This window comes from Schizosaccharomyces pombe (assembly GCF_000002945.2).
Source record: "Schizosaccharomyces pombe strain 972h- genome assembly, chromosome: I".
Classification (NCBI taxonomy): domain Eukaryota; kingdom Fungi; phylum Ascomycota; class Schizosaccharomycetes; order Schizosaccharomycetales; family Schizosaccharomycetaceae; genus Schizosaccharomyces; species Schizosaccharomyces pombe.
In genome coordinates this window covers 959,735-987,187 of record NC_003424.3, presented here as the reverse complement: position 1 = coordinate 987,187, position 27,453 = coordinate 959,735, and the positions used below count along the sequence as shown (strand labels likewise).

Sequence of the window (27,453 nt, the reverse complement as noted above, 5' to 3'; positions counted from 1 at the left end):
AACGTTGCTTTAAAGGTGTCTTACGTGAATATATTAAGGTTACTTTATAACGGCGTTGTATATTCATTTGTTACTTATTTACCGATCCTATGTTGATGCCGTACTTGTTCCTTGTGTAGGAAAGCTGATACCTATGTACGTACGTATTGCTGTTAGGCGGTTCTTTTATCCCACACCTCTTCCTAAGAATAGCTACAAACATTACCAACTTCATATTAATTCATCAATACGATCTTGAAACTTAGAAGTACTTCTAAATTGTCTTTTCTTGTCGATAGGGCTCGTACATTTGAACTGTTCTTGCTGGATCGTTTCAGATCAAAGCTGATCATATTACAAAGAACTCACGCCTTTACTAGCTGACAAGGTAGGATAACGTCGGAATCCATAGAGAATTTGCAACTTATTAAACCTTAGAAGCTTCTTACCCTCTTAATACTATGGACAACGCTAATTGCGTTGGCGGTTGCAAATTTGAAACTCGCAGCTTTCAATATAGAAGGCGTATTCCTTATAGCCTCGGTGCGGATCCACTTCCGCCAGTACATCCTCTATCATTAAAGAATTTAGTTGATATTGATACTGATCTAATTTCTTCTCAACTGTACGAGTTGTATGACTCTATTATACTGAACGACTCGGGTTTAGAACGTCGATATGCATTTGTGCAGAAACTCGAACAAATATTGAAAAAAGAATTCCCCTATAAAAATATCAAAACCTCCCTTTTTGGGTCAACCCAATCTCTTCTTGCCAGCAATGCATCAGACATTGATTTGTGTATCATTACTGATCCGCCTCAATGTGCTCCAACGACCTGCGAGGTGTCAGCTGCCTTTGCTAGGAACGGACTTAAAAAGGTCGTTTGCATTTCAACAGCTAAAGTGCCAATTGTAAAGGTTTGGGACTCAGAATTACAACTATCATGCGATTGCAATATCAATAAAACTATATCTACCTTAAACACGCGTTTGATGCGCTCTTACGTTCTTTGTGATCCCCGAGTTCGGCCCTTGATTGTTATGATTAAATATTGGGCAAAAAGACGATGCTTGAATGACGCTGCCGAGGGCGGTACACTCACTTCTTACACCATAAGCTGTATGGTTATAAACTTTTTACAAAAGCGCGATCCACCGATTCTTCCCAGCTTGCAAATGCTTCCTCATTTACAAGATTCGTCTACTATGACTGACGGGCTGGATGTGTCGTTTTTCGACGATCCAGATCTTGTTCATGGTTTTGGTGACAAAAACGAGGAGTCTCTTGGTATCCTGTTCGTAGAGTTTTTTCGATTTTTTGGTTATTTATTTGATTACGAGCATTTTGTTTTATCCATTAGACACGGTACCTTTCTTTCGAAACGAGCAAAAGGATGGCAATTTCAGCTTAACAATTTTCTGTGTGTTGAAGAGCCTTTCCATACATCTCGAAATCTAGCTAATACTGCAGATGAGATTACCATGAAAGGAATACAATTGGAATTTCGACGTGTTTTCCGTCTTTTAGCGTATAATTGCAATGTCGACGATGCTTGTTCGCAATTTACTTTTCCCTCTCTAACTGACACAAGCTTTATGGACGATTATGTAAATGAACTACAATTGGAAATAGTTCCTGGTTTCTCCCATGGTCGTGACTCTTCGGACACCAGCTGTACAGAATCCCCTCCTGAGCCATCACATTTTGCTTGGGCCTTTGATCCTTATAATGCAACCGCTTCTCCCTATTATAATCAGAATATTAATTCATCCATTGACTACTCTTCTATATACTCAAACGACGTCCCTGCAATCCCTCCCAATGTCCCTTATACCTTTGTTGACCCTTACACCTATGCATGCTATATTAATAATAATAGCTATCTTCCACCCTCATACATGGACTTTTATACATGGTATAATTCTCCCTACCCCAAATCTTCACACCATTTTGATGAGAGGCATGGCGGGGATCGTCACGAAAAAAATTTGTCTAATTCTCGGCGATATTCTCGCAATAAGTTTCACAAAAAGAAGCAATCTTCGGGTCCATTCCAGTACTATCCTGATGCCTTCTCTTTTACTCCTACGGATAACAATTCACCTCCTTCAAATTCCTCTTCTTCTGAAGTAGTATCGCCAGTTAGCTTACACAGTGAGCCGGTATTATCCACAGTACAAGCATTCAAGAGTTGATGCTGAAGGTTTGGTGACGTTCGCTGATGGTTCGTTAGTAGCTATCTTTCTATCTTAATTTTTCTAATTCATACTTTTTACATTATTTTTGCATATTGATTTCGCCAATACTTGAGCCTTATTCGCTTGCCCGCTTTCGTTTATCTTTGTTGTCCACTTTACTTCTTCTTTTCTTTTTCCTTTCTTCCGTTATATTTAATGATAAAATGACTTAGGAAAGTTTTTTCATTTTATTATTTGCAATTTTTACTATTTACTATTGGTTTTCTGGTTATGTGTGGAGTTTTCGGCTCAATTATATCGTTTTACTATTTATAAAACTATTTTTCCCTTCTATTGCACATACGAAAAATTTTGTTGAATGTGCGTTTTCTTTGCGTACTGTTTATCGCGAGAATTATTTAAAAGCCTAAATTGTGTTCTTAAGTTCAGTGGAAACATTAGCATTTGTAAAGGTTGATATCTTGGTGGTTTTGCATATTAGCATTCACGAACTATCAGTCTTTTTAGGAACTATATCTTCTGTCTAGATTGCTTTTACTCTTCACTCTTATAAGTTTAATAACTTACAAGTACCCCCTATCCCTTTAATCATTTTGACCGTGTTTCCCCTTCCTCTACCTACAACAAAACTTCGTACTCAGTTTTCGTTGTCTTTACATTTTACCCGCCATTGATGGCTTGAATAGTGTTGTCAGAACATATTTTGTTTAAATTCTGATTTGGTTTAAAAAATGAGAAAACGCCAAAAATTAAAAAAAACACAAAGAATTTACCTACTATATGGTACATTTTGAGCTAGGAAAAATACTAGCAAGTCTTACGAGATGAACACTAATCGCTTTTCAGTTATTGAGTTTGCTAAGAAGTTTGGATTTCATCACGTTTATTTACATAACTTTTTTTTGCAATTGATTAGATCTCCTTGAGATGCTCCTTGTCATGGGAATAAATCTTATGCCATTGATTTTAAGCAACGGGTTTTTACATACTCTGTCGAAAGCCTGCACAGGAGTGAATCATCAACCCATTAATGTGAGTGCGAACAAAGCACTGGTATGAGTTGTACAGCATGGGAAAATGTTTTTTTTTATTTTTTTTTTTAAATATCTCTCCCCTGCTGAAATGATAGTTTGATTGATTGAATAAATCTTTATTTACTACGTTGCCTTGTTACCGTTGTTTTTTCACATATCCATCACACTTCACAGTGTTGATGGATTTACTTTAGTTTACCTAAAGCTCTGTAAATTTTTATTGAAGAGTTTGATGCATTGCATTAAATCAATTTGCATATCTTTAATTTTACATGACTTGCCTAACTTTTTTAACGATAGTTTTAAGGTAAAATGGGTTAAGCTCAATAGTGTTAAATAGCATAGTATAGCTTTTTGCGGATTAACAAGAGGTAAGCATGATCAACACCGTTCGATATTTAATGCGGTTATCCGCATTGATGATGTCACTCAGTATACCGTAGTACGCAAGGTGAATTCACTCACTAAGTTGTTTTGCTCTTCCTTGAACTCGAAGATTGAAAATTTGAGAGCGGATTGAGTGAAAAATTGGGGTTTTTTGAGAATTTAAAGGAAACTCGAAAAACGTTCATATTCGAATAGCTCAAGAGGTATTGTAACATAAATTTGAGGTTGTTCGGAATAAAAGGGGGAATTTTTCAAAAACGGCAAACGCTGCTTATCGAACTTTAGAGAGTAATAGGGTTCAGGTGAAAACAGTTTGCGTGTATTTACTTGAATGAGCTCTATAATCCAAAATCCAATTGAATCTTCATACTTTGTGGAAGATTTATCGGCGGTTGGAAATAGTCAACTTCACAGTGGTCGGTCACTTACTTACGGCGATCGAAAAGCAAACATAGACACTAGAAGTGGTGGAGGAAGAAGATTTTGGAGTAATTTAAACGATTCAGGGAACAGTTTTGGCGCAGTACCGGCTTCCTCTATGAATTTAAGTTACGGACCAACGAAAAGCGCAACTATTTCCTCGAAAGATGGAGCGATGTCTCGCAGTAGTCGTTATTATGTCTCATCAGAATTAAAGGCTACCCTCCCTTCTCTAGATGGACGTCGTTTGAGCAAACGAAACGCTGCTAATCATGCTTCGCATCATCGCATGCCCGATGAGTCAGCTAGCTATCGCACACGTGGGGAGTATGAAAGTAGCTCTCCTCGAGTACCTCAAAAATCTTTAAGGCGTTACTACTCAACTCGTACTGCTCAACGTTTGGACGTTCGACGTCCCGCATCGCGATCGAGTCGATACAGCAAAACAAGCGATCTTCCACCTTCTGACCCGGGGAGATTTGTGGACGATAGCGATTTGACTCCCCACACAGACTTTACTAATCGATTTGTGGATTCCGATTTCGATCCTGATTCAGGAGTAGGCCGTTCTTCCTCCCCTGATCAAATGATGTCGAGGAACAATAATCTTAACATCAATGCCCGCATGACTAGTACTTCCTCTAAACCTTATGCCAAGGAGAATCAACAACTAATTTCCTCCATGGCTCCAGTAGAGCAAAAAAATTCATTTTCAACGGCTCGCGAGCAATATGTCGCGCCAGCCCTGTCATTCGCTGAACCTGTTGAAACCCAACACAATCATATGCCAAAAACAACTCCTCTCAGAGGTACCTCTACTGTTATGAATGGTTCTCCTATTGGTCCTTATTCTTCTTCAAGCAATGCCACTGGGATGTATGGTGTTTCAAAAGGTCATAGTTCATCTACTCGTCGTCCTTTTTTTTCCGATGTTGGTTCATCACAACCTGCCGAGGAATTTGTCGGATCTTCCTCCAGTCATGGTCGTCAGCAGGACTCGTATATAGCAGACGATTCTGATTCAGAACGGAGTTACAGGCGTGTTCGCGATCAATACTTGTCGAAACCTCGCTTATCCGATAAAAATCGTTATAGTACATTTTCAGAGTTTCCAGGCCAAGGTACTCCAAGTGCTTCACAATCGAATTTGAGAAGGTCGAATACTGTTCGTCCAACAAGCTTTTACTACGAAAAGCTTCATATTAAGAATGATAATCCCAGTTTTCAAGCTTTGCCATATGAAACTACTACTCAAGAACGAAAGCCCGTAGTTAAGCCTGATTCTATTAAAACTGTGAAACCAGAAAAGAAGAAATCTAAAGGTTTCTTTAAAAAGCTGATGCACAAAATTTCTCACATTTTTGATTAAATGTTTCTGCTGTTATATTTTTTTCGTCGTTTATCTTCCTTGCTACTAAGCCAGTTTTTACATCAACCCAATCCATATACGCTCTTTTGCCCTTATATGTATATATCTATGTATATATGCTCTATATCTTTTTTTCGTCTAATTCGGATAAATAGTTAATGCGTCGATTATCTTGTAGTTAAAAAATTAAAATTATAAAATGGGTTTTTACAGTGTTTAAACTGTACGGTTTGCTAATTTTTGTTTAAAAGCTGGCTTTCCATATAATTTATTAATTATTCATAGTTACCGTAGAAATTGATTTTTCTTCCCTTTGCATATAGAATTTGTAATACTACGACAAGCAACATACTATTAGCACTTGATTGCTTTTATACCCATTTGTAACGTTGTTAAACAGTATCTTCAAATTGTTTACTATTTACTAGCTCATACTTCTTGGACGCAATTGTAAGCTACTATTCGTTAGGGACTGATTATTATATAGAATAGAATGATGCGCTGGATAGATAAAATCTTTTTATTACGAAAAGTTTAAAGCTAATGCTGTATTAACATCACGACAACTTTATGGTCGTAAGTACCCAAAATGTGAAATTATACCATCACAATACAGCGAGCGCGGTAGTAATCATTAAATCATTAGAGGAAGGAAATTCATATACCTAAACATTACAAACGATTTTTGAGAGTATTTGTCTTATCCATAAATGATTCATGAATGGTTGCCAATATGGAATTTCAAGGAACTTTACCATTTCATCCGTTAGAGGATCCTGAAACATTGCTATTGAAGTTCACAGATTTCGTACATCAACATTCAGTGGAACAATGCAATCAGCTAAGCATGTATAGTATGTTAACTAGATCAAGCTCGTTTTAAAATCTAACTTGTTTAGTTATTGCCTCAGTAAATTCTTTGGCAGAGGCGTTCTACGGTAGTCACCCTGAGGTAGGTTAATACTCGAGATGCCCCATTCTCGACGGCTATTTTTGCTTAATGAAATAAGCTAACTAAAAAAGAAATATAACATAGTTTTTCAATCGGTCGAATATGCTGCCCATTCTCCTGCCATATCAGTAATGCATGTGTGCTATTTAAAGGAGTTACTTAGACAAGGTCAATATGCTACATCTCTTAAATCTTTTAATGATCTTGAAGTATCAAAAGTAAGTGTACTATTACCTTTAATACTCGAAATTTCAAGTATATCAGAATATTTTCTCTTATAACTTCAAAGTGGAGGTGACGCTAACCAATTCAGCATATACCTGGATCCATTTTATTGCAGTACTGCATGTATGCAGCATACCATTGTCTGGGAAATAATGACTTGGATTCTGCAAAAGTTTGGTATTTTTCTGTAAGTCAATTATTTTGGATTCAAATGACCTATACATTTCTAATGCGTTAATTAGATCCTGTATATTCCTACCACTACTTTAACCTCCTTCCATGAGGAGGCTTATTATAGTTTTCTGCTGTTATATATTATAACAACTGGAAAGGTATCTTTTTTCCCTTGAAAAATCACAAGTACTAATTCTTTCGATTCAGAAATTTCAGTTGGATTCTGCTACATCCAGTAATGTTTTACCATTAAAAAGACATATGGTCCCTTACGAAGAATTTTTAGATGCTTATCTTAAAGATGTTAATACTTTACGTACTGTTATTAAGGAGCACTGGTCGCGTTTTTTAAAGGTTGGTTAAGGCGAATGAAAGTTTAAATTTACGAAATGAAGATGAATGCTAACCATCTTGAATTAGGACAATTCTACGGCTTTTATTCTCTTTGCATTGGAGGTTTATCCTATGCACCGGCTTAAAAAATGGAGAAAAACATTTTCTTCCTTAAAGTTGGAATACATCGCAAAACAACTGGCAATATCTCAAGATGTTGCAAAAGAAATTATTCAGAAGTTTGACAACAAAACAAATTTTACAGTAGCAAACGGAGAAATATTTTTGACCTTCAATGCTTTGGATGATGTTTCGCCAGAAATGCATTCTGATTTGTGTCAGCAACTAATTGAAGCATCGAAAAACTTTGAAGCTTCCATTCGACTGAAGTCCGTTATTTATTCTAAAATAATGGCAAAAAAGCTCAACGCGTAGCTACAAAATTAATTACATTTAGTAATCTCTAAAAGTGGTTATAAAATTAATAATGTTTGTGGAAATATACCAAATTCTCAACAAGTCTTAAAATTCAATTAATGAAATTCTTACACCTATGGCTCACCGATGCAGGTGTTGGAGTGATAGTTAAAACTTAGCTTACAGATTCATCTAATTATAGAAAGCAAAATTTTAAAGAATAAAAAAAAACATAAATCTAAAAAAGCGATCGATCATTATTTTCGTGGTCAATTGCACTCGAACTTAGCATATTGCATACTCTTGTAGTAAACCCTCTTCTTCAGGCGTAATTACTTAATCTCCTTTTGTCATCTCGGTGATATCTTTCTCTACTTTTCGCCCATTCTACAAAAATAATATCGTTTCCAATTTTGGCATTACGCATTTTTTCGTGCGCCAACTCAGCTTTCTCTCGCTCTTCAAATTCCACGAAAGCATACCTAGAAGTGTTAATAATTTGCAAATTAATAAAGCATACCGATGAGCTTGAGGGTTACTTGAAATGGGAATATCACACCGAACTATTCTACCCCATCTATTATCATCAATTAGAACAGATGCGATACAAAAATAGAGATCACTTGACTGAAAACCAAAGTTGTAATCTACAATCAGTCATTCAATAACAATTACTTTTCAAAGGCCTGGCCTAGTGTCCGGGCTCTCATATCCGTTCCGAAATTTCGAATATACAAAGTATGCCCAGGTTTATAATTAAACCCTGTTGGCGTATTTGATGGTGCATTAGACATTAGCTTAAATTGCAAAATCTAATGCTTTCACTAGGCTTTCTACTTTAACCAAAAAATCAAAGCTATCACGACGTAAGAAGCACTAGTCATAACCACACAGTATAGCAAGAGGACAGGTAATGTTGTGCAGCAATGCAAGCACATATTAGAGCAGTTGTCTGCTAAGGTATTTATATTTAACTATGGATAATGACTTTTCTTTGAGCTATATAAATTTAATGATTAAAATGTTAAAAAGGGATCAGCTAAATTTAAAGTTAAGTTTTTAGTTTAAGTCAATTGGTCCCTCCGTTTCAAATCCCAGTTTTTCCCATAACTGCTTAGGGTTTTCCAAGGAATCAGTAATTAAATGCCATAAATCATAAAACATTTTCTTTCTGTTTGAGAATCCTTTTTTTGCAAAATCGTAGTTTTTATCAGTCTTTTGCATTGCTTCCTTGGAAATTTGTTTAACGGTACCATTTCGAAGAGATTCGAGTTTTGAGCTGGTTTCTTCAATTTCTTTATCAATGCTCTGAATTTTTTCACGAATTTCGGCTGGACTGAGTGAGTTATTTAAAGCTTGTAATTCTTTTAGAGTTAGCATAAAACAAGTGCTGTGTACGCTCAAAACAAATGAACGATACCATCAATAAAACTTTGATCTGTTTTAAATCATGCATATTATGTGAAGTATCATTCTACATTTTAAAGAATAGCATTTATTTACTGACCAATGCATTTCTCTTTGTATAGAGTTTTAACAACTGAAACCTCATCTTTTAGTTCTTGAATTTGCTTCTCCATTTCAGCCAATTCTTCAGGAGTAGCAGCTGCCAAGTCATCTTGAAGACAAACGAACACACTTTGTTTTCCTCAGTAATCGTTAGTAATCTGTTTAACTAATTTTTCAGTACCATATAGTTTCCCATGGATTAGTCCAGTGTCGCGTAGCTGCTCCAATGCTTTCTGCGCGACCTGTTTACTGACAACATTTTTCAAATTAGCACTAACGTCAGCTTTTAACAAAATTGTCAGCTTCGATTTTTTTAATGTATGTTCTTACTTGCAGAATAGGGACGATTCGTTTTTCGTAAATACTCGTAAACAAGTTTTTCAGCTGCGATTGATTAGCTGAATACCAATGCCTTTTGTCAATATTATACCTTCCTCTCCTTTAATAGGTTTCGCTTTTACTTCTTTCGCCTTAGCCATTTGCTACAATTGCGATGTGTGAGGAAAATAGTAAAAGCGCGATGTAGCATCAAACATTTATATATAATATTTACGCGTGGCGGAGACAACGCGTTTTCCCCAAGCCATTCTCCTTTGTTCTTAGCTAAACTAAGGAAGAAAATCCATGAGAAAGGATTTTAACTATTTTACGCACCTATATAAAGTACTCATAACGATGGGTTGAATTGCGCATCGTGTCAATGAAAGAAGGTTGCATAGGATAGTGAGACATTAGTACAAAGAATTCGATTCCTAAAGCTATGCTAGAAATTTTATTAAATTAAATAATTTCCAACCTTGCGAAGGGCTATATTATAGTATGTTTGTACTTTTTTAGCATATTCGGCAACGTCAAAAACACTTCACAAATTGAATGAAACCGATATCGTCGAATACTACGAAGCGCTTTTGAGAAACGTTTAAGCTACACTCTTGATTTTGCATCTAATACCTATTATTAAGTACTGTTCTCTGTAAACATACAAATCTGTTTCCTTTTTAGAAAAGCACAAATTTCCTGTCTGTAAATGCGATAAGTCTTTGAAGACCATTGTGAAAAGATTCAAAACAATGGCCGAATGACTCTTTAAAATACATTCCTTTCTTCAACTAAATCCTTGGTATTTTCTTTCTTTAAAAATCATAATTTTAACAAGAAAATATATGGAGCTAACAGACAAACATCTGAACATTCGCAGAGTAACTTAGTAAACATTAGAAAGGAAGAGCTAACGAGTGTTGTTATGCCATTGCTAGTTTACTATAGGAAAAGTATCATCTGTTTCATGATATTTATATAAACAAAATTATGCAAAACCTGTCTTTTTACAATAATTTAACTTAAATAGTTATATATTTGTTAATGAATACTGAAAATGTTGTCAGGATATATTACATCCTCGACATCACACTACCTTATATGTTTGTTAACTTGTCTTCCGCTTACACCAAAACATGAGTACTGCTTCCAATAGGGTTTCCACACAAATTGTGGATGAACATAAACAATTCAACAATGAATTACCAAAGTTTATGCAAAGCGTAGGACTGTTAGATGCTGGTTTCAACTATCATGTTGTTGCCGTTTTGGGTTCCCAATCTACTGGCAAGAGTAAGTAGATTAAAATCAACTTGAGAGTTCTATATCCAACCAATGTTATAACATCCTTTTAAATTGGATACTTAAAGCTTTCACTGAGCAAATTTGATTAACTCTATGATTAGGTACATTGCTAAATAATTTATTTGGGACTTCATTTTCAGTAATGGATGCTTCCAAAAGGCAACAAACTACTAAAGGTAAATCTATTATTTCTTTTTAATTAAAACATCTGAGCTTGCTGCTAATTTTTGTTAGGTATTTGGTTGTCGAAGGCAAACAATTCGCCTATTCTTGTAATGGATGTAGAAGGCACCGATGGTAGAGAGCGCGGTGAAGATCAGGTAAGATTTTAATGCGAACTAATTTGTTACTATTAGTTACACATTAGTATTTCCTTTACTCATAATTGATCAATATTTTCTTTTGGAGTCATTACTAACCAACCTAGGATTTTGAAAGAAAATCAGCTTTATTTTCCATTTCAACTAGTGAAGTAATTATCGTTAATATGTGGGAAAATCAGGTTGGTCTATACCAAGGCTCAAACATGGCATTACTTAAAACAGTACTAGAAGTCAATTTACAACTTTTTCATAACAAAAAAGAAAGGTGCTTGCTTCAATTTGTTATTCGGGATTTTTTGGGAAATACTTCAATGGAAAATTTAGCAGATACTATTATGACCGATTTGAATAACATTTGGGCATCCCTTTCGAAACCAGAAGGATTCGAAAATTCCGTAATTAATGACTTTTTTGATGTTGGCTTCACTGGTTTACCACATAAGATTTTATGTTCTGATGCTTTCAGTGAAGCTGTTGATAGTTTGCGTGAAAGATTTGTGGATAACAATAATTCTGATTACATATTTAATGTGAGTTATCATAAAAAAATCCCCGCTGATGGTTTTTCTCTTTATACTCGTGAGATATGGGACACCATTGAAAACAACAAGGACCTTGATTTACCTACACAACAGCAATTGCTTGCTCAATATCGTTGCGATGAGATTATTACTGAAGTAATGGAACCTTTTTCTACTGCTTGTACTATTTTACAAAAAGAGTTTTTACCCGGTAATTTATGCAAGGACCTTCCTACCAAGCTCTTAAACATGTTTGAAACTGTTATCGAAGCTTATGATCGACAGGCTAGTAGATACAACGTGCATATCTATCAAAAGAAAAAGCAGGAGCTTATTGCTTCGGTAGATTCTCATCTTTATGTATTTTTCCAAGCCCAGTTGAACGCTCTACACAAGGAGCTTATTAAATCATTTTTTGACGCCTCAAATGAATTTCCCTCTGATACGCCTTTTAAAGAATCATCTTCTATTAAAATTAACGAACTTGTCAACAAAATGCGTGAGGAAGGTGAATCTTTGTCTTTACCACATGTTCACTGGGATGTTGATCCATTTATTCTAAAATTATCGGAAGAGTTAACCCAAAATTCCGAAACGCTTTGTAAGGAAAAGTTGAAAGAGAAGTTGGAAGAGTTGTTTACTGGGTTCGAGTTTGAAGTTTCGGAAGCTGTTGAGGTCGCTTTCCAAAAACTTTCTCATAACGTTTGGGATACGCTTCTCAATGAATTCTTAGCTGCTCAAAATACTACTATTGAAAAAATAAAAAATATTGTTCCTTTTTATGTGGATATTGATGATACTAAAACAACGGAAGAATATATTATCAATTTTAAAAAGAACAGTTGGCTGTTTTTTAGAAAGAAAATTGATTCTGAAATGAGCGAGGTTTTACTACAGCAGCGTTTACGAGTTTATTTTGAAGAACTATTTCGATATGACAGTGATGGGATGCCAAAATTGTGGAAGAAGTCGGGAACGATTGACCGTGATTATCGGGAAAGTTTAACCAAAACGTTAGACTTGATCAACGTTTTGGCCTCTATTAAAGTTTCGGATGGCAATTATCCGGACTTGAACGTTGACATAAAGACTTTGGAGCCAGAGTATACCTCGCCAGCTTCATTTTTTACTATTCTAAATCGTAGACGTGTGTCCGACATATCTGTTAATTTCAAGAGATCTGCGGATTTGATATTTATGGACTGCAAACGTTCCGTAATCAATACAACCACCAGAATCCCCCCATACTTTTGGGTATTGCTAATAGTCCTTGGTTGGAATGAATTTATGGCTATTCTCCGCAATCCATTCGTTTTTATGATCCTTATGTTTGGAGGTACTGTGGTTTATGGTTTATATATTTCTGGCTTAATTTGGCCTGCGAAGATGGTTTTGGAACGGGCCACTAACAATCTGGTTGATTTAGCTACAGATAGATTTTCTAATACTTATCAAGAGCAAGTTCAACAAAGAGCTATGCAGAGGACCGAGAAAAGCGGTTCACCAGTTGCATCAGCCGATGACGCCGAAGCAGAAAAAACTGCGCTTTCATGATTCGTCTGCTATAAAGAATAACGAAATTGTGGCATTTAAAATTCACCTGTATAAATCGCTCACTGGATTTTTTTATTAAGTTACTGTCTGATTGATAGACTAATGTTTGAGCAATGATGAACCTATTAACCTGATATTTTACTATTGCTTCCTTTTCAGTTGCTGTAAAAAGTCACTGTCCTGGAACAATTGTATCGTTTATTTCAGTTCTAGGTAGCCTTACCACTTTGGTGTATGCTCAATCTCTATACTTAATGAAAAATGGTTTTACAGCTTGATCATGTACATATCCTGAATAATCTTAGTAATGTATAGTAACACATAATTGGTTTTATTGCAATTTCCATTGCTGCAATAAATGCATTGTTATTCTTCAACCTATACCAAGCATTTGAATTTTATAATTTAACTGCATTTTTTAGGCAATCGTTTACAGTGAAAAAATCTGCAGTTACGATAGTGCATGTAATGAGACTGTTTAAGAATGATTTTTTTTCGAAGATAGCATTTATTAGTGAATAAAGTTGGCCGAAGATATACTGAATGTCTGTACAAGAAAACCAAGTCGAATTTCTAGAACACAGTCAACTATGAATTAGTTTCAACCATATCAGCAACCATGAATTGTGATGTTGGTGTTAGAAATTTTCTGTAAGGACTTCATTCTGACGATGATTTCATTCTCGTCAGATCAATGTACCACCACGCCTAGAAGTGAGTGTGTATTTGCTAGGTTACTTGAATTTAAAGGAAACTATTAGCATTGAAGAATTGAATAGTCATTATCATTAGTCAACCCTTTTGAGTTAACAGTCAATAAGAAGGATTGGGAATTCACCATTCATTTTGGCTCTGCCAATTTTCGTTCAGTCATAAAACTCATCTAGAGAAATTTCTGCAAAGATTAAACGTGAGATTCTTTGCAATGTCTAATACAGGTTCCGCCCGTACTGAGGAATTTACCAAAGGAACTGGTTATGAGGCTACTAAACCCAACAACGATACTGACGATGATGCTAAGCAGAATTATCCGTCAAAGGAACCACATATGAAACTTGGCGATTATACAGAAGAGACTTCATTTGTAGATGATAGTATCTTCAAAAGGGAAGAATTAACGCCAGATAGGAATAGTCCCGCTAATGATGTAGAGAAAATGGAAGTTCCTAAACCAACCCCCCAGTGGATGAAGCTGAAGGACGAAGGAAAGTTAGGAAAGCATAGGAAAAATCGGCTGAGACGTCCAGGTAGATTTCCGGTGCGTCAGGAATCAACTATTGATATTCCTGGGTTAACAGTCTCTAAACGAACTGAAAATGATTCTAATAATGCATCTTACGGTATTAGAGAAAAACTGATTATTATACTTGTCGGAATCCCTGCTACTGGAAAATCATACATTGGTTCTAAGTAAGTCACATATCACTTTAGCTATTCTGCGTGAAAGTTAAAATGATGTTTAATTTCTTTCACCGCGTGGAATAATTTCTGCACTTTTCGTACATTATCTAACTTGGTTTAGACTATCAAGATATTACAACTGGTTAAAATACAACTGCCGCTTTTTCAGCGTCGGTGACAAACGTCGTGAAGAGGGTGCCTCGACATATAGCATGTCGGCAGATTTCTTTGACATTAAAAATGAAGAGACATTCAAATTTCGTGAGAATGTAGCGCTAGAAACTCTTGAAGACTTGCTTCATTGGATGATTCATGAGAATGGTGTAATTGGCATTTTAGATGCCACCAATTCTACTCATGAACGTAGAAAACATTTATATGACCGTATTTCTAAGGAAGCTGATATTGGAATAATGTTTCTGGAAAGTTTGTGTACAGATGATATTGTATGTACATGTTTGCTTATTCAATTGAAAAAATACTAACCTTTTTATCAGCTTTTTGAAGAAAACATCAAATTAAAAATTAAGGGTCCAGATTACGAAGGTTATGATACTGAAAGTGCTTTAAAGGATTTAAGGGAAAGAGTGGATCTATACAAAAAATACTATGAGCCCCTCGATGAAAGAGACGAGCAGCTGCCGTTTTTACAATATGTTAAAGTGATAAATGTGGGTATCAAAGTTGTCACTCATAATATTGAAGGGTTTTTAGCTGGACAAGCAGTATACTTTATGCTTAATTTAAATATTCAGAAAAGGCAAATTTGGTTAACTCGGCCAGGTGAATCTTTGGATACAGTTGCCGGAAGAATCGGAGGTGATGCCAGTTTGACGCCGATAGGTAAACAATATGCTCAAGATTTGGCTAACTTTATGGACCGCCAAAGAGTCTTATGGCAATTGAGATATACAAATGATTTAGCGAGTACAAACAAACGTTTTTCCCTATCAGAAGCAAGCAGTTTCAATGTTTGGAGTTCTGTACGAAAGCGTGCAATTGAAACCATAGAATTTTTTAATCCGGATAGTTACAATGTGAAGAAAATACGACTTCTAAACGATCTTAACTTGGGGAGTAGAGAGGGCTTAACATTACGCGAATTCTCTGAAAAGTACCCAGATGAATTTGACGTTATTAAAAGGAAGGACTATGCATACAGATTTTCTGGTCAAGGAGGAGAAAGTTATTTGGATGTAATCCATCGCCTTCAGCCCTTGATCGTCGAAATTGAAAGAAGCAGTGGAAACATATTGGTTGTTTCCCATCGAATCGTTTCAAATATCCTTATGACCTATTTTCTTAACTATCACCCAGAGGTAAGTGTTTGACAAGAATATTAATTATGTTAACAAATTTAGGATATCATTGATGTCGGCTTACCTTTACACACTCTATTCTGTATTGAGTCGGATCGTTATGGTACTACATGTATGGCTTACCGTTACGACGCAGCCAATCGACAGTTTATCAAAGATCCTATGTTTGACCTTAGAAAAAGGACTTAATTTTTTTTCTCTCTTTTAATTACTTCTTATCCCTACATTCATATGACTTTGCCTCTACTGGTGACCTCTTCACTTAAACTCACTGCGATGAAATTAATAAATGTTATCTCATAAATGACTTCCCTACATAACGAGATCGAACCCTCTCAAATACAATTGTACAAAGAGCCACTATTTTAATTTACGTGCCAATATATTTTATTATTACAATTGATCTACTGAACCTCAATACCGCATAGGCGTGACTCAAATTTATGAGACCTTTATGTTTCGATGAACAGTACAATACAGTCTACATTGTAACGTATATAATATACATAAATTAAAAAGCAATTCAGAAGGTATTTTCCCAACGATATTTGAACTATTTCATCATCTCTGACAATCAAATTCGCGATTGCTCATCCACGTAGTATTTAAAAAAATATGCACGAATTAGAAAGAGAGTTGTTTCGTTGCTATTAGTTTTCTTGTAAGTTGAATATCTAAATAATACGAATTATGAAACCCAATTTGAATATTTCAGTTGGTATATAGATGGAATTCTAAGAATAGCATAATTTGAATACTAAAGACTTTCTTGAATTTATACTTAAAAGGAAATTTAAGTATAAATTTTGAATTATATATAACTTACTCCAATGCCCTAGCTCCATTCTGCCAGCACTTTTCTTCGAACCTAGCTAGCTGTATGGACAAAACGAAATATCATAACAGAACAGTAATACCAAGTTTTTGCAGAAATAAAAACACTTTTCATCTTATTTAAATTTTATCTTTTTGTGCAACTAATTTTAATGTATACTCAAAAAAGTGGGAATCATTCCATAGTCCTTTTCTACGTAGCCAACCTAACCAACCCTTTGCATACGATCGGATATACCAACCGCAATCAAAATGCTAAAGAAACAGGCCCTGAGCGGGATCCGCCGGTTTTCTTTGGCAACAAAACAGTCTTTTGTAAAGACTAGTTATAAGTTACCTCGGAAGTCATGGTTGAATACCGCTAAATTTAACACTATAAGATATGCTTCGACGGAAGCAGCAAAACATAATAAAGGATCGATTAAACAAGTTATTGGTGCAGTTGTCGATTGTCAGTTTGAAGATGCCGATTCATTACCTAGCATTTTGAACGCTTTGGAAGTTAAGCTTCCCGATAACAAACGCCTTGTTTTGGAAGTAGCCCAACACGTCGGTGAAAATACTGTTCGTACTATTGCTATGGATGGTACTGAGGGTCTTGTTCGTGGAACAGCCGTTATCGATACTGGGTCACCCATCAGCATTCCTGTTGGCCCGGGTACATTAGGCCGTATTATGAACGTTATTGGTGAACCCGTAGATGAACGCGGTCCCATTAAAGCCGTTAAATACTCCCCAATCCACGCTGATGCTCCTTCTTTCGAAGAACAATCAACAACCCCAGAAATCTTGGAGACCGGTATTAAAGTTGTAGATTTGCTTGCCCCATATGCTCGTGGTGGTAAGATTGGTCTATTCGGTGGTGCAGGTGTTGGTAAAACAGTTTTTATCCAGGAATTGATTAACAACATTGCCAAAGCTCATGGTGGTTACTCTGTCTTTACTGGTGTCGGTGAACGTACCCGTGAGGGTAACGATTTATACCGGGAAATGCAAGAAACCGGTGTCATTAAATTAGAAGGCGAGTCTAAGGCTGCTCTTGTCTTTGGTCAAATGAATGAGCCTCCAGGTGCTCGTGCACGTGTTGCTCTCACTGGTTTGACTGTTGCTGAATATTTCCGCGATATTGAAGGACAAGACGTTTTGCTTTTCATTGATAACATTTTCCGTTTTACTCAAGCAGGTTCTGAAGTATCAGCTTTGCTTGGTCGTATTCCCTCTGCCGTCGGTTACCAACCCACGTTAGCCACTGATATGGGTGCTATGCAAGAACGTATTACCACTACTAAGAAAGGTTCTATTACCTCAGTCCAAGCTGTCTATGTTCCAGCTGACGATTTAACTGATCCTGCTCCTGCCACTACCTTTGCCCATTTGGACGCTACTACTGTGTTATCTCGTAGTATTTCCGAGTTGGGTATTTATCCTGCTGTCGATCCTCTTGACTCCAAGTCTCGTATGATGGATCCTCGTATTCTTGGTGAGGAGCACTATAACCTTGCAGGTTCTGTTCAACAAATGCTTCAAGAATACAAATCACTACAAGATATCATTGCCATTCTTGGTATGGATGAATTGTCTGAAGCTGATAAATTGACAGTTGAGCGTGCTCGTAAGGTACAACGTTTCTTGTCCCAACCATTTGCAGTTGCCGAAGTGTTTACTGGTATTGAAGGACGCCTTGTTTCCTTGAAAGATACTATCCGCTCTTTTAAGGAAATTCTTGAAGGCAAGCACGATTCATTACCTGAATCTGCTTTCTATATGGTTGGTAGCATTGACGACGCTGTTAAGAAGGCTGAGAAGATTGCACAAGAATTGGCTGCATAAATCAATTTGCTAAGACTTTTTGATGTTTTTTGCACAAAACTTGTCATCAATCTTGTTCAAGCCAGAAATTCTCTTCAGCGGTTATTTGCTTACCGCTTGGTCAAGATTTATTAATGTCTGATGATTTACTATCTTTTACAACAGATATCTAGTTTCTTTTGATTCTACAATTATCCTCCCTTTCTCTTTTCAGCAGCGAATTTCTACGTTATTTTCATTGTTATATAGTGTTTGTTGAATAAATACTTATTTCAATGATTTTATTATGTAAAAAGATTTGTATGCATTAATGTATAGTAAGCAACGCATCTATCTGTGATAGCAAATTTAAAAGCACAGCGAGTTGATGATTGACTAAAGTCTCAACGTTAGTAACAAAATCGTAAGAAATTGTAAGAACAGAACAACATTTGATGTTGTTGCTAAACTACGGGCCATTTGTGAGTTTTGATATCTGTCTACAAGCGTGTTAAAGTTACTCAGCAATACTCATGACATGCAGCTCTTAAACAGCGTTAGCCTGACTTCAACTTATTAGATATAGCAGTACGACTGAATCTTCCTCTGAAAGAGCATAATGGAAGAAAAAGTACAAGAATTTTTGAAGGATTCAACCAAAGAACAGAAGGTCTTCTTTGAAAGTCTAAACAATCAAACTGAACGAGTTTGCCAACAAACGGAGTCAGGGGATATCTCCTGCATTGAATTGGCTGCAGCGGAGACAAAATTGTTTGCTACTATGCAATCTTTAGGGTACGTAAGATGGGAGATTGTTAGATTATTATCCTATATACACTTACTGTGAGTTTGATATTAACCAACAGGTTCATTTGCACTTTATCAGCAGATCCCAATCGGCCCACTGTATTTGAGTGTAAAAGGGAATTAGATACAAATGAAAGAAAAGAGCGACTGTAAAATTTGTACCGATGCTAACGTTTTATGACTTGTCTATCTCAATCCGTTGGGGATCGACGTCGTTTTATCATAAAGACAAGACACACACATTTTACCTTCATCTTCTTTTTTTTTATTCGTATTATTTTAAAGAAAAATACATTGAAATTAAGTTAATGAAAGTGCAGATCAGTTGAAATTTATATTGTGAAATTAGATCTCAAGCCAAATAGGTACTGTACTTTACTTTAAAACTCTTTATAAAACACTACTCAATAAAAGATACGGATTTTTAAAGGGTAAAATATTGTTTCATTAGCTTAGAAAAGGGATTCAAAATCGCAAATTCAAACAGTTAAGAATTCCAAATAATGAAGAGCAAAAAAGGCATGATAGAAAATTTAACATGAGTTAGTGTAACATGGCATAGTTTAAAAACAAACGAAAGAATAAAGCTATTACCAAAAATTGTGATGTTCATTAAATGCTGAAGTAAAAGTCATTTTTGTGAATCTTTCTAGCACCATTCAATAGGGGTATGCGTTACTTTAAGGAGAGCCTTGTGACGCTCTTGTTTAGGCTCATACTTGTAACGCCAGGAAGCATGTAATGGAAGGGTCATAAGAATAGATTCAACACGGGGTTCAGGAGCTTGAAGACCAAACCAAGTACCTCTGTCATACATAACGTTAAACTCGGCATAGTATCCACGACGAATGAGTTGGAATTCCTTATCATCTTCAGTGAATTCCATGTTCTTTCTCTTTTCCATAATAGGGACATAGGCAGGAAGGAAGGTATGGGCACAATCCTTGACGAAAGCAAATAACTCTTGAGGATCTTTCTCAGAAAGATCATCAAAGAAAATACCGCCAATGCCACGAGTCTCCTTTCTGTGCTTGATGAGGAAGTATTCATCAGCCCATTTCTTGAAGCGAGGATAGAAAGTGGGGTCATGGCGATCGCAAGCTTCTTTATGCAATTTGTGGAAATGCTTGCCATCTTCTTCAAAGAGAATGCTAGGAGTCAAATCGGCTCCACCACCAAACCACCAAATCTTCTTACCATCACTGTTTACAAGTTCAAAGTAACGATAGTTCAAGTGAGTAGTAGGGGCCATGGGGTTGCGAGGGTGAATAACCATACTGATACCAGCAGCAAAGAATGGAAGCTCTTTGGCAGTACGATCAATACCTTCATGATTAGCACGCATTCTTTGGACAGCGTCTTGATTCAATTTTCCTTGAACAATACTTGTGTTGACACCACCCTTTTCAAAAACGTTGCCATCTTGAATAACACAACTGATACCATAACCACCTTCTCCCTTGGTCCACTTGTCTTGGAAGAATTTTTGTCCATCGACAGCTTCGAGACCAGCAACAATTTCTTGCTGAACATCGAGAATAAGCTTCTCCATCTGCTTGCCAATAGGCTCAACGGTAATGTCAGACATCTTTTTATTTACTTTACGGATTTGCTCAAAATGTCCAAAAAAAAAAGTAACCAAAATGGTATTTAAGATATGATACAACCGATTGGATGAATTGGTATTAACACAAGTGAAGAATCAAAACACTGTTCAACTTGCGAATTAAATTTACAACTTGGTTGTTTTGTTTTCACAAAAACACTGTGCCAGCAGCGAATGGGATTAGGGGGATTTATATCAAAAAATAGACTAAATTCAGATATTTAAAAATCGAACGATTTCTGGACAGTCACGACCGTAATGGCTCGTTTTTCTCGTAAGGTTAAGAACACAATCCGGATTCCACGATCTGAGTGTTTCGTTACTGCACCTTGTAGTGCGATATATAGATTCCTTCGATGGAAAACAATTATTAGTTTTATATGAATTTGATTAGGATGATGTTAAACATCCTTTTCTTTGACTTATTATTAGACTATCTGAAAAATGGAGTTACTTCTCGTCTATGAGAAATGTTTGTAAGTTGCTTCGCTACTAGCAAGCAATAATGTTTTTAACTGCTTGGTTTACAGAAAAGCACAAGAGTATAAGACAGATGCCATGCTTACTTTTTCAACTTGTTCGATTTACCATTTCTTAAGTACAAACATTAATAAGATCATCAACCTATATTTTTTATGAACTTTACATGAATAATTACATGATTAAATCACTGAAATTATATGAAACTATAGACAGAATTGATGCTAAAAATAATTTAGGAAAAATATGAATAGCGCGATCGCATAGGGGTAAAAACATGATTATGTTTCATACTTGGATTTACTAATGAAGAACGGTTTCTCATACCTATGAATTGAAGAGTTAATTTGTTCAACTTTACCATTGTTGATTTCAATAACTTTTTAGATGTAAAAAAATAAACTAAAATAAAACAAAGACGTTTCTTTTGTTATAAACTAATAGATTTACTTTTTAACCTATAGTTTAATCGTTTTTTTTTTTTTTTTTTTTTGTAATTTATCTAAACTCGTATATGAAAATAGTATGTATTTTAGAAATTATACGAAGAATCTAATAAAAAAAGATTCCTTAAAATGTATTTCATATATACTTGAACGAATATGTAGATTCCATAAACAGAATTAAATTGTAAATGGGCATAAATTTCAGAGAAAGCAATTGTTTATAATAATTTAAACGTTCAAAGAAAAATATATATATTTTCGTGGAGGAAAATAAAATTCTAAGACGAATGAATTTGCTAATACGAGTGACGATTAAACATACTATTTATTGCTTCACCTACTAACCTTCGTTGTAATTTATCTACTTTTTAAAAAACATTAACTCGTAGTTGCATGCTAATTAGATTACCTAGATTTTTTTAAGGTGAGGTGCAGCTATGCATTTTGGCAATCACATATGGTTAAGTATTTTACTATGATTAATCTAGCAAAAATAAATATGACTGAAAGATACCAAAAAAAACTATTTTTTTTTTAGGTTTACACAAGCAAATAGTAGATGCTTTATTTTTCACCTTATTAAAAATTGATTTCTCGTAAAGTACTGAAACCAAAGTACGTAAATTGATCAAGTTGGTGTTTACACTTATACCTCTAGCTCAACCTCCGTCTCTTTCAACAATATACCGCTAACCCAGATTCCTTGATTTTGTCATTGAAATAAGTTAAATTCTTTTTTTTGCTTTCTATACAAAACAAAATTTCATTGTATCTCTGAAAGCATCATCATAATCATATTCCTGAAGTCCTTTTGAATTGCTGTTCATAACTTATTACTTCTCGAAGCTGGGTTTGAAAGCGTAAATATTTACAGTGGTTACTTCTTTGCAAAATTAGTGACCATCCTTTTTCTCTCTCACTTTCTTTTTCTTTGAAAATCAAATTTAGGGTTTTCAGTTTTGGGTGAATACGGTTAGTAATCATTCTATGCGTTTTGCATCCAATTTCTTTTCTTAGCAAAGCCGTTTTAGTATACGTTTATTTTGATTGAATGACTGAAGTTGAATGCTGGGACGATGATCCTGATTTTGCTTCCGACGTCGATAATGCTAGCCTATTTACTCAATCCATAGCTACCACTAGTGCTAGTACGAGTGTGGATGATGGGTTCTCGTTTGACGACTCTATTAGTCGTCTTAATAGCCTTTCAATTTCTGATGTACCAAGCGCTCATTCTCGTGTCGAACAATGGAATCAACAAGTACATAATTTAAACCATGAACTGTCTTCCAACAAGAACCGAATTTCTTCCAATGTAGAAGGCTATGAAGATGATTTTTCGTTCGATGAAGAAGGTGAAGAAGGTAATAATGAGTTTAATACACTTCGTCCCAATAAATACCAAGATGCCGATGTTGATGAATTCAATACTATTAGAGCATCTGAAACTGCTTCTCAAAGACCTCCAATTCCATTCTCTAGTGATACTCTTAAGAAAACATATCTTTCAAGTGAAAATGATGCTCGGTATCCCAGTGTTTCGGACTCCCCTTATTGTGAATCGGAAGGCTTTTCTTCATTTGAAGATGATTTTGAAATAGACCCAGATACCGACCTAAACAGTATTTTGCACAGAAAACAAAATAGGATGGATCCAAAAGCTTCCTTTTCCAGCGTAGAACAGTCTTCGCTTCGTACGCCTTCCTCTGCGCATAATGACGACGGCTTTTGGGATGATTTTGATATTGACTTTAATAACGAAACAGAATCGATCTTTCGGAAAAAGATTCGATCTCCAAATACCATCAACCAAAAGCATCCTTATATTTCCTCCACAATTTCTTATCAACCTAATGTGCATCAGGATGCAAAATATTATCCCCTTTGTAAAGACATATTTCCTTCACTCGCTAATGAAAACCCTCATTCTGATAACCCAAACCTAAAGTATTCTTCGAAAACACTTTCGAAAAGGGATACGTCTTCTCATTATCCAGAAACGTTGAAGGCTTCGAGTAAACATTCTTCTCCCGTGAAGGGAAATTCTTCTATAAGCTCCACATGGACTCCCTCGAATTTGAAGATCTATCATTCGAAAAATTCGATGGGTTTGATGGATTTGGACGCTTTGAAGACAGTTGCAAGTAATTCTAAATACAGAACAAAGCCTAAAAATTGCAAGACTTACGGAGATGGTACAGAACTTGATACTTTAGATGAATTACCAGTTGATTATGAATTTGAGCTTAAATTGAGAAAAAAGCAAACTACCAAAGTTTCCGGAACGCCTAAAAGTAAACACGCAGGTTCAACTCAAGAATGGCATTCACATACTACCCCTAGATCTACTTCGAAACATGAGAATAATTTAAATAATATAACTAATTCAGCAAAAAATGAGCATATTCGGTCTCAAAGGCAACACAAAACTCATGCCGCCCCTTCTAAAGAGTTAACAAAAGAATCGCTTTCCAATGATCAATTGAGCGTCAAAGAAAAACGCAGACACCATAAAAAGGCACCTACTTTAATACAAAATTTAAATTCCCCTAGAACCCCAAAAATTGTTGGAAAAATGCGATATAATCCCACAAAACATTGCTGGGAAGGAAACGATTATGCAATTAGAGATTTTGATACCCCTATCTCGCCTAGCCGTCCAGCATTAATTTCCAACATTTCTACAAAAAAAGGAATCCAGGTTGTCGGAAATATGGTATATGACCCTACAAGGTTACGATGGATTGATAATTCGATTTCTGGTCAAGAAGCGGAAGATCCCTTTAGCGGGTTTGATGATCTTGAGGATACAGACTCCACCTCGCAGTACTTGAACGAAAATTCAGGTAGCTTTAATGGTAGCATAAACTCAATAATCAATTTTCCAGATATGAGTGAAATATACGATGTCGGCCCAGAGTTTGAAAAAAAGCAATTTAGCGAAGATATTCAATGGCGAAAGAGAATTGATGGCTGGTTTTTTTCATTTAAAAACGATGACAGGTCACGACTATGGGAGCTTTATAATATACTTAATGCCGAACAATAAACAAGGTTTTGTCTTTACCTTGCGAATGTTTATATATAATTATACGAATGCTTTTGTTTATCGCAGATTTGATCTTTTTGTACATAGCTTAATACACTTCGAAGATTTTTCATTTTGTTTGCAAATAGATGTATAAGATGTACAACAATGATACAAATGTAATACTAATGTGACACCCAGACAAACTAGATTGTTTGAACAAGACAATACAAAGAAAATAATCAATTAAATTTGGACCGAATACATTATACCCTTAAATACCGTCTGTAATATAGAAACCATTTTTGCCATCATTATAATACTTGTAAGCGTCTTTTAACACATTATTGGGGTTGCCAAGGAGGTTGTGAGACATACCCAGAAGAGTAATTAGGATCCATATATGGATAGCCGGGATTATATGGGTTGGTAGGGGGAGGAACGGTACTAGGATTACCATGCCAGTCATTTCCTGAATCAAAATGCCTTTCACCATGGTGAATGGGTGGACCTCCCCTATATGGTTTACGACCCCGGAATCGCTCATCACGACGCATAGCAAAATCTTTTCCTCTTTTACTAATTGCCTTAGAACTTATTCCTAATCCAATTTCAATATCAGGTTCATCCAAAGCGATACCAGGAGTAATCGGAAGGCCACCCGTGCCGCCATATTCTGCAGTTACAAGCCAGGTACGATCGGCATCCGTCAACAAACGGATTGGGATAACGCTGATTCCTGTGGAAAAGTCAGAGCACTCTCGAGGTCCAAATCCTACACCCCATTTAGTACGAATAGTAGTATCAGCAAAAGGGACATTTTCCATCGCTACTTGAGCTTTCTCTGCAGCATCACGACGAAACATTTTCAAGAACCCGTGTCTGTAATTATGATTTAAAATTAAACTTTGTACAGACCCAAATCGTTCAAACATAGATCGAAGAACAGGTTCTCGCACAGAACGAGTAATACCACCAAGGAAAAGAGTACGGCTGTATACCTTAATAGAATCAGGTGGAATGGTTGGGTCACGCTCAAATCGGCGAGGAAATCCATCAGGGGTAGGTTTTGGCACACCATCTGCAGGAGGCAAAGTAGAAGGAATGGATAAATGAGAAGGACTAGGGCTACGACGAGGGCGACCACTACGAGGACTAGGGCTACGAGAACGATGTAAGGAGCCGAGTCTTAAGGATTGGGAAGAGGTAGGAGCTGGCAAAGGAACACTGCCGACACCAGCCGGCTGGAATGGAGCGTTATAGTTGGGAAAAGCAGCTTTCATGATGCTATCGATTTGTGCAGGTGGTACATTCTGAGAAGCCAATACATTCATGAGAGTGATCTGTTGACTCTGGGTATCATTGACCGATCCTGTCTTCATCCCCATGGGACCAGAGGGAATAGACTGTGGTACATTTGAAGGTTGGAATAGAGGGTTTGATAATGGATTGCCTGACTGAGACTGTGCATTAATGGCGGTAGCTGGATGAACAGGTAGGTTAGGGACGACAGCAGAAACGGATGGTGCGACGGCAGGCTGCGGTGGAGTGCTAACTGATTCTTCGGCAGCACTAGGGACGGGCGCCTTTTGAGCGAAAGCAGCCAATGCCTCTAGAATAGAAGCAGCATCGTTTTCGACAGGACGAGAAGTGGGGGCGGCTGCTTGACTACCAACAGAACCACCATTCCCCTCGGGATTAGTAGACTGTGATGGAGCAGCAGCAGAATCTACACTAACCGGTTCCGTACTTGCCATTGCATCTTTCAGCTTTGAACGAAGCGATTCTAGCTTCTCGGGAGGAAATGTTGAAGCCTTCTCCCAAATATCACAAAGCTTTAATATTTTAGGCTACATGCTTAGTTAGTTACAAATTAGTCCAATAATGTTAAAAGACTTCTCAAAGAGAATGATACTGTATTACAAGGAAAAAATACCTCTCTCATACAGTGTCTCGCTGATACAGAAGCAGAGAGAGCATACGATTATCCATACGGGATCTTATCCGTAGTCAACCTTGAAAAACTTCAGCTACACATACCAAATGAGCAGATGGCGCATGCTGTATAGCATCTGCGACCAAACTATCAGTTATTTCAGCAGCTTTGCACCAGCCGCCACTAAAAGACGCATCAACGGGATTTTCAAAAGATTCATTATTCTTTTTAGCACCGTCCTGAAAGCTACGAACGATTGAGTCTAGAATATACAAAGCTCCTAATTTATGGGTGACGGGAGCACGCTTCGCATACTTATACACACTAGCAACAAATTGCGCATTCTCTGAAACATTTTCCATCGACAAGTTAGTCAATTTCAAAATTTTTGATCCCGAGATTCCTGTCTTGGAATGTTCAAGGGAATCTAAAATACCATCGAATTCAGCGATTCCCGACATATCACAAGAAAAACGACAATGAAAAAAAAAAAAAACTTTTCAAAACTAGAAAACTACCCTGTTTCCTTTATAAGAATTTTACTACTTTTTTTCTTATATTAGTTTTTTACACGTGCTTGAAAGACGTTAAAAAAGGAAGTCACCCTGTTCTTAAATACTTTTTGTGTTATGGTTACGGTTAAGTGGTGAAGTAGGTGATGCTGGTTATAAAGCTGGTATTACGGAAGGGTAAGGAAAGTGCTTAAAGAGATGCTAAAAATTTCCAAAGTTTCACACTTTGTAAAAAAAAATATATATCATATTGTTTTAAAAAATGTATGAAAATT

At 36.2% G+C, this 27,453-nt stretch overlaps 12 protein-coding genes and 14 long non-coding RNA genes across 26 annotated transcripts; 13 read left to right on the top strand and 13 right to left on the bottom strand.

The window, feature by feature from the left end:
- Positions 1 to 167: 167 nt before the first annotated feature.
- On the top strand, positions 168 to 3,621 carry cid13 (cytoplasmic poly(A) polymerase Cid13). The gene has a single exon (NM_001018555.3). The coding sequence runs from the start codon at positions 441 to 443 to the stop codon at positions 2,175 to 2,177; it is 1,737 nt and encodes a 578-aa protein (NP_593157.1). The 5' UTR covers positions 168 to 440; the 3' UTR covers positions 2,178 to 3,621.
- On the bottom strand, positions 793 to 1,044 carry SPOM_SPNCRNA.2434. The gene has a single exon (NR_191802.1). It is a non-coding gene; the product is annotated as a non-coding RNA (long non-coding RNA).
- Positions 3,123 to 4,196, bottom strand: SPOM_SPNCRNA.2433. Its single transcript, NR_191801.1, has one exon. It is a non-coding gene; the product is annotated as a non-coding RNA (long non-coding RNA).
- slf1 lies at positions 3,691 to 5,715 on the top strand. Its single transcript, NM_001018554.3, has one exon. It carries the CDS (start codon positions 3,933 to 3,935, stop codon positions 5,388 to 5,390), a length of 1,458 nt encoding a protein of 485 aa, NP_593156.1. The 5' UTR covers positions 3,691 to 3,932; the 3' UTR covers positions 5,391 to 5,715.
- Positions 4,400 to 4,682, bottom strand: SPOM_SPNCRNA.2432. The gene has a single exon (NR_191800.1). It is a non-coding gene; the product is annotated as a non-coding RNA (long non-coding RNA).
- A 249-nt stretch (positions 5,716 to 5,964) lies between the features above and the next one.
- SPOM_SPNCRNA.2431 lies at positions 5,965 to 6,595 on the bottom strand. Its single transcript, NR_191799.1, has one exon. It is a non-coding gene; the product is annotated as a non-coding RNA (long non-coding RNA).
- csn3 (COP9/signalosome complex subunit Csn3) lies at positions 6,058 to 7,706 on the top strand. The gene is made up of 7 exons (NM_001018552.4): positions 6,058 to 6,244; positions 6,290 to 6,342; positions 6,414 to 6,560; positions 6,656 to 6,754; positions 6,810 to 6,899; positions 6,949 to 7,095; positions 7,162 to 7,706. The coding sequence occupies exons 1-7, from the start codon at positions 6,112 to 6,114 to the stop codon at positions 7,507 to 7,509; spliced, it is 1,017 nt and encodes a 338-aa protein (NP_593155.3). The 5' UTR covers positions 6,058 to 6,111; the 3' UTR covers positions 7,510 to 7,706.
- SPOM_SPAC222.18 (Srp1 family splicing factor) lies at positions 7,545 to 8,399 on the bottom strand. Its single transcript, NM_001355996.2, has 3 exons — positions 8,167 to 8,399; positions 8,012 to 8,068; positions 7,545 to 7,973 (listed from the first exon to the last, which is right to left on the bottom strand). The coding sequence occupies exons 1-3, from the start codon at positions 8,283 to 8,285 to the stop codon at positions 7,814 to 7,816; spliced, it is 336 nt and encodes a 111-aa protein (NP_001343068.1). The 5' UTR covers positions 8,286 to 8,399; the 3' UTR covers positions 7,545 to 7,813.
- On the top strand, positions 7,811 to 8,509 carry SPOM_SPNCRNA.2430. Its single transcript, NR_191798.1, has one exon. It is a non-coding gene; the product is annotated as a non-coding RNA (long non-coding RNA).
- Positions 8,510 to 8,550: 41 nt separating this feature from the next.
- Positions 8,551 to 9,479, bottom strand: meu13 (homologous-pairing protein 2; the record flags this gene model as incomplete). Its single annotated transcript, NM_001018551.1, has 5 exons — positions 8,551 to 8,855; positions 8,999 to 9,139; positions 9,182 to 9,283; positions 9,331 to 9,384; positions 9,431 to 9,479. 5 exons carry the CDS (start codon positions 9,477 to 9,479, stop codon positions 8,551 to 8,553), a joined length of 651 nt encoding a protein of 216 aa, NP_001018191.1.
- On the top strand, positions 8,614 to 8,910 carry SPOM_SPNCRNA.2429. The gene has a single exon (NR_191797.1). It is a non-coding gene; the product is annotated as a non-coding RNA (long non-coding RNA).
- A 140-nt stretch (positions 9,480 to 9,619) lies between the features above and the next one.
- On the top strand, positions 9,620 to 10,113 carry prl50. Its single transcript, NR_150877.1, has one exon. It is a non-coding gene; the product is annotated as a non-coding RNA, poly(A)-bearing (long non-coding RNA).
- A 289-nt stretch (positions 10,114 to 10,402) lies between these two features.
- SPOM_SPNCRNA.2428 lies at positions 10,403 to 10,653 on the bottom strand. Its single transcript, NR_191796.1, has one exon. It is a non-coding gene; the product is annotated as a non-coding RNA (long non-coding RNA).
- Positions 10,450 to 13,345, top strand: sey1 (GTP-binding protein Sey1). The gene is made up of 4 exons (NM_001018550.3): positions 10,450 to 10,611; positions 10,725 to 10,799; positions 10,858 to 10,943; positions 11,051 to 13,345. Exons 1-4 carry the CDS (start codon positions 10,455 to 10,457, stop codon positions 13,019 to 13,021), a joined length of 2,289 nt encoding a protein of 762 aa, NP_593153.1. The 5' UTR covers positions 10,450 to 10,454; the 3' UTR covers positions 13,022 to 13,345.
- SPOM_SPNCRNA.701 lies at positions 13,194 to 14,511 on the bottom strand. The gene has a single exon (NR_151070.1). It is a non-coding gene; the product is annotated as a non-coding RNA (long non-coding RNA).
- Positions 13,710 to 16,313, top strand: SPOM_SPAC222.13C (6-phosphofructo-2-kinase). The gene is made up of 4 exons (NM_001018549.3): positions 13,710 to 14,431; positions 14,544 to 14,868; positions 14,920 to 15,741; positions 15,784 to 16,313. The coding sequence occupies exons 1-4, from the start codon at positions 13,947 to 13,949 to the stop codon at positions 15,928 to 15,930; spliced, it is 1,779 nt and encodes a 592-aa protein (NP_593152.1). The 5' UTR covers positions 13,710 to 13,946; the 3' UTR covers positions 15,931 to 16,313.
- Positions 16,314 to 16,787: 474 nt separating this feature from the next.
- On the top strand, positions 16,788 to 18,681 carry atp2 (F1-FO ATP synthase beta subunit Atp2). Its single transcript, NM_001018548.3, has one exon. It carries the CDS (start codon positions 16,828 to 16,830, stop codon positions 18,403 to 18,405), a length of 1,578 nt encoding a protein of 525 aa, NP_593151.1. The 5' UTR covers positions 16,788 to 16,827; the 3' UTR covers positions 18,406 to 18,681.
- Positions 18,682 to 18,715: 34 nt separating this feature from the next.
- On the bottom strand, positions 18,716 to 19,437 carry SPOM_SPNCRNA.2427. The gene has a single exon (NR_191795.1). It is a non-coding gene; the product is annotated as a non-coding RNA (long non-coding RNA).
- SPOM_SPAC222.17 (uncharacterized protein) lies at positions 18,934 to 19,605 on the top strand. Its single transcript, NM_001355995.2, has 2 exons — positions 18,934 to 19,158; positions 19,230 to 19,605. The coding sequence occupies exons 1-2, from the start codon at positions 18,983 to 18,985 to the stop codon at positions 19,321 to 19,323; spliced, it is 270 nt and encodes an 89-aa protein (NP_001343067.1). The 5' UTR covers positions 18,934 to 18,982; the 3' UTR covers positions 19,324 to 19,605.
- On the bottom strand, positions 19,597 to 21,052 carry hem13 (coproporphyrinogen III oxidase). The gene has a single exon (NM_001018547.3). It carries the CDS (start codon positions 20,756 to 20,758, stop codon positions 19,820 to 19,822), a length of 939 nt encoding a protein of 312 aa, NP_593150.1. The 5' UTR covers positions 20,759 to 21,052; the 3' UTR covers positions 19,597 to 19,819.
- Positions 21,053 to 21,871: 819 nt separating this feature from the next.
- SPOM_SPNCRNA.2426 lies at positions 21,872 to 22,089 on the bottom strand. The gene has a single exon (NR_191794.1). It is a non-coding gene; the product is annotated as a non-coding RNA (long non-coding RNA).
- Positions 22,090 to 22,343: 254 nt separating this feature from the next.
- SPOM_SPNCRNA.2425 lies at positions 22,344 to 23,558 on the bottom strand. The gene has a single exon (NR_191793.1). It is a non-coding gene; the product is annotated as a non-coding RNA (long non-coding RNA).
- Positions 22,380 to 24,874, top strand: byr4 (two-component GAP Byr4). Its single transcript, NM_001018546.3, has one exon. The coding sequence runs from the start codon at positions 22,754 to 22,756 to the stop codon at positions 24,749 to 24,751; it is 1,998 nt and encodes a 665-aa protein (NP_593149.1). The 5' UTR covers positions 22,380 to 22,753; the 3' UTR covers positions 24,752 to 24,874.
- Positions 24,875 to 24,960: 86 nt separating this feature from the next.
- seb1 (poly(A)site selection protein Seb1) lies at positions 24,961 to 27,303 on the bottom strand. Its single transcript, NM_001018545.3, has 2 exons — positions 26,771 to 27,303; positions 24,961 to 26,580 (listed from the first exon to the last, which is right to left on the bottom strand). Exons 1-2 carry the CDS (start codon positions 27,125 to 27,127, stop codon positions 25,075 to 25,077), a joined length of 1,863 nt encoding a protein of 620 aa, NP_593148.1. The 5' UTR covers positions 27,128 to 27,303; the 3' UTR covers positions 24,961 to 25,074.
- On the top strand, positions 25,672 to 26,334 carry SPOM_SPNCRNA.2424. Its single transcript, NR_191792.1, has one exon. It is a non-coding gene; the product is annotated as a non-coding RNA (long non-coding RNA).
- SPOM_SPNCRNA.2423 lies at positions 26,888 to 27,396 on the top strand. Its single transcript, NR_191791.1, has one exon. It is a non-coding gene; the product is annotated as a non-coding RNA (long non-coding RNA).
- The last annotated feature ends 57 nt before the right edge of the window (positions 27,397 to 27,453 follow it).

Excerpts from the sequence above, each read along its gene's own strand:
- cid13 (NM_001018555.3), top strand. The coding sequence starts at position 441 with ATGGACAACGCTAATTGCGTTGGCGGTTGCAAATTTGAAACTCGCAGC.
- slf1 (NM_001018554.3), top strand. The coding sequence starts at position 3,933 with ATGAGCTCTATAATCCAAAATCCAATTGAATCTTCATACTTTGTGGAA.
- csn3 (NM_001018552.4), top strand. The coding sequence starts at position 6,112 with ATGGTTGCCAATATGGAATTTCAAGGAACTTTACCATTTCATCCGTTA. Across the intron at positions 6,561-6,655 it reads ATGATCTTGAAGTATCAAAA|CATATACCTGGATCCATTTT; the intron begins GTAAGTGTACTA and ends TAACCAATTCAG. Across the intron at positions 6,900-6,948 it reads ATATTATAACAACTGGAAAG|AAATTTCAGTTGGATTCTGC; the intron begins GTATCTTTTTTC and ends CTTTCGATTCAG.
- SPOM_SPAC222.18 (NM_001355996.2), bottom strand. The coding sequence starts at position 8,285 with ATGTCTAATGCACCATCAAATACGCCAACAGGGTTTAATTATAAACCT. Across the intron at positions 8,069-8,166 it reads CTAGGCCAGGCCTTTGAAAA|ATGGGGTAGAATAGTTCGGT; the intron begins GTAATTGTTATT and ends TGATGATAATAG. Across the intron at positions 7,974-8,011 it reads AGTAACCCTCAAGCTCATCG|GTATGCTTTCGTGGAATTTG; the intron begins GTATGCTTTATT and ends TAACACTTCTAG.
- sey1 (NM_001018550.3), top strand. The coding sequence starts at position 10,455 with ATGAGTACTGCTTCCAATAGGGTTTCCACACAAATTGTGGATGAACAT. Across the intron at positions 10,800-10,857 it reads AAGGCAACAAACTACTAAAG|GTATTTGGTTGTCGAAGGCA; the intron begins GTAAATCTATTA and ends AATTTTTGTTAG. Across the intron at positions 10,944-11,050 it reads GAGAGCGCGGTGAAGATCAG|GATTTTGAAAGAAAATCAGC; the intron begins GTAAGATTTTAA and ends TAACCAACCTAG.
- SPOM_SPAC222.13C (NM_001018549.3), top strand. The coding sequence starts at position 13,947 with ATGTCTAATACAGGTTCCGCCCGTACTGAGGAATTTACCAAAGGAACT. Across the intron at positions 14,432-14,543 it reads AAATCATACATTGGTTCTAA|ACTATCAAGATATTACAACT; the intron begins GTAAGTCACATA and ends AACTTGGTTTAG. Across the intron at positions 15,742-15,783 it reads TTCTTAACTATCACCCAGAG|GATATCATTGATGTCGGCTT; the intron begins GTAAGTGTTTGA and ends TAACAAATTTAG.
- atp2 (NM_001018548.3), top strand. The coding sequence starts at position 16,828 with ATGCTAAAGAAACAGGCCCTGAGCGGGATCCGCCGGTTTTCTTTGGCA.
- SPOM_SPAC222.17 (NM_001355995.2), top strand. The coding sequence starts at position 18,983 with ATGGAAGAAAAAGTACAAGAATTTTTGAAGGATTCAACCAAAGAACAG. Across the intron at positions 19,159-19,229 it reads GCTACTATGCAATCTTTAGG|GTTCATTTGCACTTTATCAG; the intron begins GTACGTAAGATG and ends ATTAACCAACAG.
- hem13 (NM_001018547.3), bottom strand. The coding sequence starts at position 20,758 with ATGTCTGACATTACCGTTGAGCCTATTGGCAAGCAGATGGAGAAGCTT.
- byr4 (NM_001018546.3), top strand. The coding sequence starts at position 22,754 with ATGACTGAAGTTGAATGCTGGGACGATGATCCTGATTTTGCTTCCGAC.
- seb1 (NM_001018545.3), bottom strand. The coding sequence starts at position 27,127 with ATGTCGGGAATCGCTGAATTCGATGGTATTTTAGATTCCCTTGAACAT. Across the intron at positions 26,581-26,770 it reads ATGCGCCATCTGCTCATTTG|CCTAAAATATTAAAGCTTTG; the intron begins GTATGTGTAGCT and ends CTAAGCATGTAG.